Source organism: Magallana gigas, chromosome 3 (assembly GCF_963853765.1).
Source record: "Magallana gigas chromosome 3, xbMagGiga1.1, whole genome shotgun sequence".
NCBI lineage: Eukaryota > Metazoa > Mollusca > Bivalvia > Ostreida > Ostreidae > Magallana > Magallana gigas.
The window spans coordinates 15,321,161-15,331,794 of record NC_088855.1 but is presented as its reverse complement, the minus strand read 5'-3'; the positions used below and the strand labels follow the sequence as shown (position 1 = coordinate 15,331,794).

The 10,634-nt window shown below is 34.9% G+C and overlaps 1 protein-coding gene across 1 annotated transcript; it reads left to right on the top strand.

The window, feature by feature from the left end:
• Positions 1–591: 591 nt before the first annotated feature.
• On the top strand, positions 592–10,526 carry LOC105322846 (b(0,+)-type amino acid transporter 1). Its single transcript, XM_011421747.4, has 14 exons — positions 592–729; positions 1,902–1,991; positions 3,370–3,471; positions 4,375–4,502; positions 4,875–5,010; positions 5,477–5,602; positions 5,853–5,952; positions 6,041–6,085; positions 6,232–6,355; positions 7,316–7,419; positions 8,258–8,354; positions 8,473–8,622; positions 8,753–8,933; positions 9,101–10,526. Exons 1-14 carry the CDS (start codon positions 723–725, stop codon positions 9,145–9,147), a joined length of 1,437 nt encoding a protein of 478 aa, XP_011420049.4. The 5' UTR covers positions 592–722; the 3' UTR covers positions 9,148–10,526.
• The last annotated feature ends 108 nt before the right edge of the window (positions 10,527–10,634 follow it).

Below are 10,634 nucleotides of genomic sequence, written 5' to 3'. Positions count from 1 at the left end.
GACGTTTATTTAAGCCAGGAGTTGTTAAAGTAGAAAAAAATACAAAAAGTGGTTGGGCTTTCAAGAAAGAACAGTGTGTATTAAGTAGAGGAGTTTATTGTTAGAGCTATTGCATGTATTATGTAATTCTTTTGTGTGTGTACCTACATGTATTTGACACAGATTTGCGAATAAAATAATCTAATGAATAATTTTAAAACTTCATATCTCTAAACATAAATACCCCAGGCCTATATGTTATAAATATATTGACATTATGGACGTGTTTTCGACATCCAGCATGATATTTATCAATAAAACATTTATATTACCCATTGGAAGTGCCAATTTTACACATAAGATATCACAGGTTGTGTCGCTCTATTTGTTTTCCCGAGCTCTTCATAAAGATAAAATAAAAGCTTTCAGAAAATGCAGTCAAGTTCTACTCTAAAACAAATTAATAGCTAACTGAGTATCGATCTTTCAAGCATTTCGATCTTACTTGTATTACTTGTTTTTGACTCATTGAACTGAGAGCTGCATCACGTGCAGGTTATCAGTTATCAGTCTCATCTCGATTAAACTAGTCTCGCGGACAACGATCGCCTCTCACCCCCCCCCCCTCCCCCTCCATTCCAACTCCCGAAAGTTTAGGTCACATGACCAAAGATCAGTGAATTTAAAAGCGCGGAGATATGCGCGGCGATCATTGATAGACATATTTGGACATTTTACCTAATATGGCAGGTATGTTTATAAATTTGGTCGTTTACTATTAAAGGAGATGAGCTTTAGTAAATTTTGTGCAATTATTTTTTAAACAATCATGCAACGCTAGGAATAAATTGCATTAAAGTTACCGGGTAAATACATTGTACTGAGCAATGCTGTTAATTAAAACAATCCAGAAAATGCATCTTCTTAATGACTGTGTCTTTTTTGATTTTGGCACAAAACAGTGTCTTTGTCACATTAACACAATTTTAATTGCAGGATAAATTAAATAAATAAGTGTCGTATCGACGCTTTTCTATTGTATATACATAATCGTTTCACGTGTACGTATCGTGTTCATTTTAAATTTTGGAAGAATATACACCACGCACCTGAATGCCGAAGTGGGTCGACTGCATTATGTATCAAAATGGCATTCAAAAGTAATCTTTAAAGAAACGCTGATTTGCTGGTCAAAGAATGGCAAAATGATCCCGATAAAATGGACCTTGGACTCTATTGTTTGTTAAAAGTGATATATATGTCATTCTAACGTACGTTCGCAAAACTATACTCTACTAGAATTAAAATAAGAATTAAAAAGAATTCGAATCTTTAAAAAAAATTATGAATAAAAACATTTTTGTTTTTTTAAATTCAATTTTATCTCAAGGTTATAACCAACATTTTTTCAATGATAACAGATCCAGTTCTATTAGTTTTCAACATTAACCAAAATAGCACGCTTTATATGGTCAATACCAATCTGAGAGATATGCATAGCGGTCTGAAAAAATATAACCGTATCATCCTACATGTCCAATATTCATAATCTCGAACAAACGAACTCCACGACTTAATTCTTTCCAAAAACTAGGCGAAAATATTCTTTCAGGAGATGCACGTGTGTGCGAAAAAAGATAAAAGAACAAGTAAAATCCAAGGTCTCGATATCCTGTGTTCTTGACCAGAGCGCGTCAAATCCAGATCAAACTGACATAATCGGATTTATCGACCCATAATGTCATGCATAATTCTAACAACGTGTCGAAGTTCAAGGCCGACATGCATGCTGATTATTGTGACACACATAAACACCGTGCACGCTCTCTATAAACGTAAACACACAATGAACATAATGCGCAAAATAACTACGTGATGTGTTTTGTAATTCAAAATATGCATTGTTTCTTTCCGACCTCAAGGGAAACAGGAGGACCCCGGGATGGCTACGGAATTGGAGCGCCATGTGGGACTACTGTCAGGGATATTCCTTATCATGGGCACCATGATCGGTAATTAAAGTATTTTTACTATATCTATTATATTCAATCTTATTACTTTGTTACAGTAAGATGATTTTGTGAATAAGTGAATTAACGGTGTCGCAAATCAATTTACAGGTTGTTTTTTTTTTTTAATAAAAACAGTTTTATTATATCTATATTCAATCTTATAATTTTGATAAGTTAGTTTTGCTTAGTAGGTGAATTCATTGGTGTTACATTTTAATATACAGGTATATATTTTTTTATATAGCAGTAAGTTACAATAAAATAGCTTTTACATTAACCGAGTTGAAGATGTCTCGCTCCTATAAATTGTGAGGGCGTTAAGTGATAAAAGAGAGTGATGACGGCCGTCGTTTGATCTCACAACACAGAAAGTGAGAACACCCTGACCAGGCAAATTCCCGAGAGGTCTTTCACCTGCTTCTAAAAATTAGGTGTCCCCTTTAAAGAATACAATGTCCGTACTCATTTTAAAGATACAGAGCAACGTCCTCTAGTTTCCCATACATGTAGGTATTAGTTAGACTGAACGATGAAATTGTCATAAGAACCCGGTATTGATGTTGTAGACGCTCGTTGTGCAAATATTCAAATCATTATCTTTAATCATGCATGGCCTTTTTTAAATGTTCCTAATCACTAACTTCTTTAATCAAGAAGCATAACGAGTCTGAAAACTTTGAACCGAATAAATCCAAACAATGTGGGGTGTTTGACATAGCCATAACGATATTATCATGATCATCGTTGCGGAAACACTAAATACGTTCAGCTGACTGTTTGAAAAATGTGTATTCAGTCATTAAAATTTATGCTGAATCAAAAATATGACATTCTAATTAACAGAGATTTACTGGGTAGATAGAGTTTAACGTGTACCTGTATTGAAATGTACGCATACAATGCTTACATAATAAACGTCATGACAAGTTGTATTTGAGTTTGTGTTATAACATTACAATTAACATCAAAGATAGTCTTTTTTTTGTTTTAAGTGATTTGGTTTGTTTTTCAATACAGAACTTGCATAGTTGAGTGCAGTGAAGAAATAAAATAATATCAGATATGATGCTATTTTGGTGTTTATGTGCTTTTTTTCTCTTGCATAGAATATTCTAGTATGTCTGAATAATTGTTCGCGAAACAACAGACTAATTGCATAAGACTCGCTGAATAATGCAAATCTTTCTTACTCATCTCGTACTTAGTGTAACTTTGACATTTAAACACCATATGCATTGTAAACATGGATGGCAAAGATAGTTGTAGTATATATAAGATCACACATGCAGGGGAAAGTGTCATTGTACGTTGTTTATTTATATTTCCTGTACCGTATACAGTATAATTACAAGTACATAATGTAACGTTGTTTTTGCAGGGTCCGGAATCTTCATCTCCCCCAAGGGCGTGCTGGAGGGGGCTGGGTCGGTGGGGATGGCCCTTATAGTGTGGATGGCCTGTGGGGTGGTGGTCACACTAGGTAACATGTCATGTCTGTAATTTTTTTGAGAGAATAAAAAAATTTCCTGAAACTAATGCAAGTGCAAAGATGGAATTTTTCACCCTTCTAAGGTGCTGTGTAAATAAAAAAAAATGTTTTGCACCTTTTTGGTCCGGAAATTGGATGTTCACTATTTACAGAGTTCTACACACTTCTGAATGAAGTAGAAGTAGAAATGGTTGGGAGGGGGTGTGTGGGTTGTAATGAGTGTGTTGGGGTGTGCAATTATTGTAATTTTTGTTTTCATATTCGCCAATAGAGTCTTTTACATGTACTTATTTAACTCGATGAATCAGACTTCAACAAAAAATGCCTTCAACAACTAGTTACACGAATATTATTACGCAGTTAATCAAAACTAGGAAAAAGTTGCCAAGCAAAGAAAATAAAATGAAAAAGGCTTTGTCTTATAGTAAACAACTTCATCTCATTTAGATGGTGACAATGATATCTACTAGCAATGCAGCAGCAGATAAACTTACGAAATTATTTTTAATTGCGTTTTCGTCGGTTAATTCTAGAGTAGAGAGTAGAAATTTCAGGAGGTACATGTACATACGTTATTCATAAATCTAATCTATTAAATCCAGAGAATGCTATTGTAATACACATTTTATCTGACACCATCTATTAACTGCAATTAGACCTAGGGGAACTTGTATAGAAAACTAGAGGAGCTTAAGATGTTTCTGAATTCTTGTATGATATATTTAAGCATACGATTATTTTGAAGTTTTCATTTTACACACATGCACTTGACTTTATATATTTTTATCATAATAAAAAATATTACCTGTTTAAACATTCTTAAAAATTCTTATTTACACCTAGGTTTTACATGTATATAACTACAGTTTTCCCGGGTTTTTTTTTTTTTTATAGCGGCGTTGTGCTACGCTGAATTAGGAACCATGATTCCCAAATCAGGCGGTGAACATTCCTACCTGATGCACGCTTTTGGCAAAATGGATAAATGTTTTGGACCCATTCCAGCTTTTCTGTTTGACTGGGTAAGGAGAACGCAAAAAGATGATAGTGAATAGATGGAATCCCCCTCAATTTGAATCATTGATTACTAGTATGCACTTCTGGTGAAAATTCACCCTATATAACTTTAAATCCTTACTTTGAATGCACAACTGAGGCATGCATAAAAAATGATTTGAAAGACTTGATTAATACGATGTGATAGATTAATCAAGAAGACAGCATGTGCACTAGACCAATAATGCATGTATTATAATATTGTCTGTGATGTTGAAACAGTTAAGGTGAAAAAATGTATCACATTTCCCTTTTTAATACTGGAAGAGAAAATTTCTGTTCTTTTTTTCCTTTTTTTATAAACGCAAATGATTACTGGAGTTTGTAACATGTTCTAGGTTGGCCTGTTTATCATCAGACCGACCATGTTCGCCATTATGACGTTATCTCTGGGAACTTACGCCATCAAGCCGTTTTACCTCAACTGTACACCTCCAGATACCGCCATCAAAGCCGTCTCATTGTCTGCTATATGTAAGGATACAAAGCTTGTAACAGATTAAACCAGCTCATTTTCCTCTTGGTTAAGTGTAGGCATTGTTTTTGCTTGTGATGTATATCTAAGAACCCCACTTCACTGGATAATACTTCCAAGTACCTACGGATTATCAGAGCGATTTGCCGTTTTAATATAATCTACATTGTATTCAACAATTTGCAATCAATTTAAGAATTCTGAACGTAAGATAAGATTAAGATAAAGTAATAAGTTTCTAAAATGATCTCTCAATAGTTGGGGTTATTGATAATTATATAAACCATGAATTTAATTAAAATACCATTCGGTTCTAATTTTTCAAAAATCGCTTGCAATTGACGGACCTCTGCAGGAATTTCTTCTGTGTTCTTTTCTCAGAGGTTATATATTTTTCGTATATTTTATATATACATATTTTCAATGAAAGTAATTTACACTTATACAATTGTATCAATTTTACAGTGGTGATTGCATTCATTAACGGTTACTGCGTGAAGTTGGCAACCTATATACAGAATATATGTACTGTGGTCAAACTGATCGCCATAGCAATCCTTACTGTCGGAGGAATCGTCAAAATCATACAAGGTAACGGCCAAAGCAGTGTAAATTTTAGGCCGCATTTTAAAATAAATTGGAGGAAGGGACATTAACGTTCAAGATGAACCACTAGACAGGATAGGGTAAAAAGGGACGGAACTTATATATTACATTTACTTGCAGGATTTAAAATATGGGAATCGCATAGAATTAGCTCCAAAATTTATGAGAGAGAGAGAGAGAGAGAGAGAGAGAGAGAGAGAGTTCCTTTATCATGTATATTTCCCTCTGTTCCCAGGTAACAATGAGTACATACAGGACGGGTTTGAGGACACGGAGAGCGACGTGTCCCTGATCGCCATAGCCTTCTACAATGGACTCTGGGCCTTCGACGGCTGGTAAGTCAAAACACAATGTACTGTCTGAACCGTATTATATAACTAAACCAATATGTGACTTAAATAAGTATTATCTTGTGGATTTCAGGAACAATCTGAACTTTGTCACAGAAGAATTGCAAAATCCAGGAAGGTAAACAATGATGTGTATTAATTTTCTGTATTTGTACTAAACGAGTTTTACTGTACATCACCTACCAGAAATTAAAATGTTTCATTTACAGTGCAAAATTAGAAACCCATTTAAACCGGTCCTTTTCGCGTTTTTCTGTTTATTAGAAACTTGCCGATCTCCATCATGGTCGGGATCCCAGTGACCACCGTGTGTTACGTCCTGGCCAATATAGGCTACCTGGGGGTCATGTCCAAAACCGAAATTATCATGTCACACGCAGTAGCAGTGGTGAGTAAAACACAGTTACAGCGAACTCGCTTGTATTAAATTGACGCTTACAGCGAATTGAATTACATTCCTCATGACTTTTTTACCTGTTGAGAGCTTGACGGCTATGACAATTACGCTTATAATGGAGCAAGATTTCCTGTCCCTAGCACTTCGTTGTAATCGTATTTTACTGTATAAGAAATGGCCTAAACAATTTGCCTCAAGGCTATATACATAATAAAGCAATATATTACAAAAATTATTAATATCAATAGCCAAACAATATCATAAACGACGATACTAGTATATAAGGTAAAACAAAAATATTTAAGAAATAATCAGCTAGTTAAAATGTTGACCAGAATATAAACTTGGTTGGTCATGTGATCAAATTCTGTGAAACTCGAAGGCCTTCTTAGAAGATTTCATCATGTACCAACCAAGATCATATCCCGATGAACTTTTTAACATTGCGGTTTATTACGTACATGTAAATAATTTACGTTTGAGAAAAAGCAAGTTGTTCAAAATTATAAACAAAATCGTGTTGTCATGCATGTTTATGGAAATACAACTGTCCAACAATAAACTGGGGCGTTTATCGGTGTAACTTTGAAAATATGACCTCTTGACCCGTTAAAACGTTCATACAGAAAGTTTTTTCCTTTTCTATAATTATGTTCATACAAGAAACATATTTGCGAATGAAAATAGAGCTAAATGATAAAAAAAACCATTTGGTCAAAATATACAATCATGTATAAAGACGAGGATATCATGAGCAAATTCAGTGTGAATATTCTTTTTCATTTTTATTAAAAAAATGTAAATAGAAAATTTCTAAAGGACAATTTTCATCAATGAATTGGAAAAAGCATATAGCTGAGAACAATATTGTGGTATGAATTTTCTATAAATTGGATCTTTCTTTACACAGAGGATGTTTTAATACTTCTTTGGTTTTTCATTGTGTCTCAGACCTGGGGTCAGCGTATGCTTGGAATGACCGCCTTCATCATGCCGATATTTGTGGCTATTTCCTGTTTTGGAGCTGCTAACGGTTGTTTGTTCGCCTCTGGGAGGTATCTTACAGTGTATATTTTGTCTCATTTCAATAAGAATCAATATTTGAACACAAAGTATTAACGTGGTTTTCAATTATTTAGATATCACTATCTGCCCAATGTCTTTTTGAGTATTGGAATTCTTGTTGATGAAAAATTCTTGTGACAAAAAAAACCCAACCCCCTCCAAAAAAACCCTCCAAACCCAAAGAACAAAACAAAAGAAAGATGGTTTGCACAGAATTTACATGTTTCCTACACGTGCAAATGAATATGAAAGTACTCTAAATTATTCAGGTTGCACAACACTATTAATTTTTACTATATATTCTTACCAAAATTACGCAACTTTAGATACGGGTAGCAAGTTTAAAACAAACTTCTGGGTAAATTCCTCTTTACAACATTTAAAACAATTGTTCCTAACCAATCTAGTAGCAGAAAACACACAGCCATCCACAAAGGCACGAGAGTTTGTTTACATCAAAGTTACACATGTGCTTGAAAATCATGTCCGAACCCTTTCACACCCCTGCCTAAACAACTGGCATCAAAAATTCAAGTGACCTCGTATTTTTACAAAGGTGGGAAAATCAGGCATTTTACATGTTGTTTTTTATCTCATAAAAAAGTACAGTCCCTGTCGCTGGCGGAAAACTCCTAAAAACGAAGGGGAATTCGGGAATTATTTTCACTCAGCCATGTTTTGACGTGAACCTTCGAAAAAATAGTGTTGTGATACCTAAACGTCTTGTATTTGAACACAATCATTAGTTTGTACTTTAAATGTCTCGTGTTTAAACACCATTATTAATTTGTACTCTAAACGTCTCACATTTAAACACCATTGTCGCAGGCTGTGTTTTGCCGCTGCTCGTGAGGGACACTTCCCCCAAGTCTTCTCTTACATCAGTCTGAACAGAAAGACCCCTCTACCGTCCATTATACTCACAGTGAGTCTTTGATAAGATCACAAAAACAAAGTACTAGTAACATTCATTTGATATATATCTATTTATCATCGAATCTATAAAATTATAATAATAATACAAATTCCAACCCCCCTTACAGGCGTTTATAGGCGCGTGTCTGATTATCCCCGGGGACCTGAGCACGCTGATCGACTTCTTCAGTTTCTCCGCCTGGATCGCCTACGGCTTCACCGTGCTTTCTTTGCTTGTGTTAAGGAGGACCGAGCCTAAAACCGAGAGGCCATATCGGGTAGGTCCGCTCTAATAACGGGGGCGCGTCTTAATACATGGGTACTTTAAAACATCCATATGATTAATTTTCAACGGATTCATTACTGTTTATTAGCATTTTTCTGCATTTATATTGAATTATTTTGAAGGTACCGACGGTAGTCGCCATCTTTGTTGTTATTACGTCAGTTTACCTGGTCCTTGCCCCCATAATTCACTATCCACGTGTCGAGTTCCTGTACGCAGCTCTCTTTATTGCCGGTGGACTCTTCGTGTATTTCCCGTTCGTGTATTACAAGCAATGCCGCCTACCTCTTGATCCATATATAGGTAAGTAAGTGACATTATGTGAATGGGTATTTATTTCCCTAATACAAATCATACGATAGGATTATGGATTGATAAAATTGTACATGTATTTAACCAGCCAGTTATCGTGTATAGATCTATATGATTATCTATACTTTCCTAATTTTACTTTTATTTTATAATTTCAGATTGGGTTACTATAAAAATTCAAAAAGCGCTTCTAGTCATACCGTGAAGATTTTGTATCCATGAAATCACACAAAAGAACTCAGTATAAACGACGGTGCTAGTTTGGACCACACGTTGAACAATTTGTATGAATTTACTCTAGGGCTGGGACGATACTGTACTGAGCCGATTCGGTACATATCACGATACATGAGATGCGATACGATACATATCACGATACATTGCAATTAAATGGAAACATGAATAAAAGTTTAAAATTTATTCAATCTGCCGATGTATTACCGCATGTCCAAAGTTATTTTGTTATATTCATAATGAGCGTTGCACAATTTACAAATTACTTTAGTCTCGTGTACACTAGTTTTTCATAAACAAGTACTCCAAAAGTTTTCCACACTCCATATTTAGCTTCCTAACAGTTTTGACAACTTTACGAGGTTTTCCGCCATCTTTGTACTTTCATATTAGGCGCGCGGACTAAAAATAGCCAATATATGAAGCTCGGATATTTTTGAAAAATAAAAAAAGTTCCGTAAGGTATCGTTGTATTAATGGTAAATGTATCGATCCAAATATCGTCAAAATAAATACCGCGATGCACCGGTGCATCGGTGGATCGTCCCATCCCTAATTTACTCCATGCATAGCTGTCATAATGTAGCCCTCTCCAATTTTTTATATCTGATGTTTACTGGAGAGGGCTACAATTCCATAGGATCTCCGTAATGGTGCGAAATTAATTTTTTAATGCGACGGACTTCGGTCTGAAAAGATCGATTTTATATTTGACTTCCTTTAGATAAAATGATTTTTTAATCCAGGTTGAACAAACTAACCGTATATAAATCAAAACCAGATAAAACACATCAGCATGTTTACCAGTCGTCTTTTTCAGCAGCCATGACAGTTCTCGCGTAATTTTGTGGGATTTACGCTTGGAGTTTTGATGGGCTTGATAACGTGAATGTCAGTGTAAATAATTTATCTTACCTCGTTCTATCACTAAAACATCATTAAAGAAAATGGTATGTAATGGAAAATTCATATTTACCGCGTTAATTATGTTTAAAATAGGGGAATTCCTATATTCAGTTCAAGATCCGCTCCTAAATTCTCATTGGCTGTCTCAAAATAAAACCGGTCAAGGTCAGTAAACATGGCGGACAAATTCAACTTGCGTTGCTGACATACACGAAAAATAACCGATATGTGGACTATACCTGATATTTTTGGATTAATTTATGTCATAGACATCTACAATATTTGAGTTCAGGTAAGAAATGCAGATGTTATCGTCATTTATATACGATTTGAGACGAAATCGTTGCGGGAGTGAATCACTCCCGCACTTGCACCATTACGGAGATCCTATGGAGTTGTAGCCCTCTCCCAAAAAAAAAAAAAAAAAAAAAAAATCGGGAGAGGGCTACATTATTGCAGCTACTCCATGCAATGCCTCTACTTGCAATTTGCTTTGGTCATTAATGATTCTAAAAAAAAAACCAATATTAATTGCATTTTTACACACAAAGC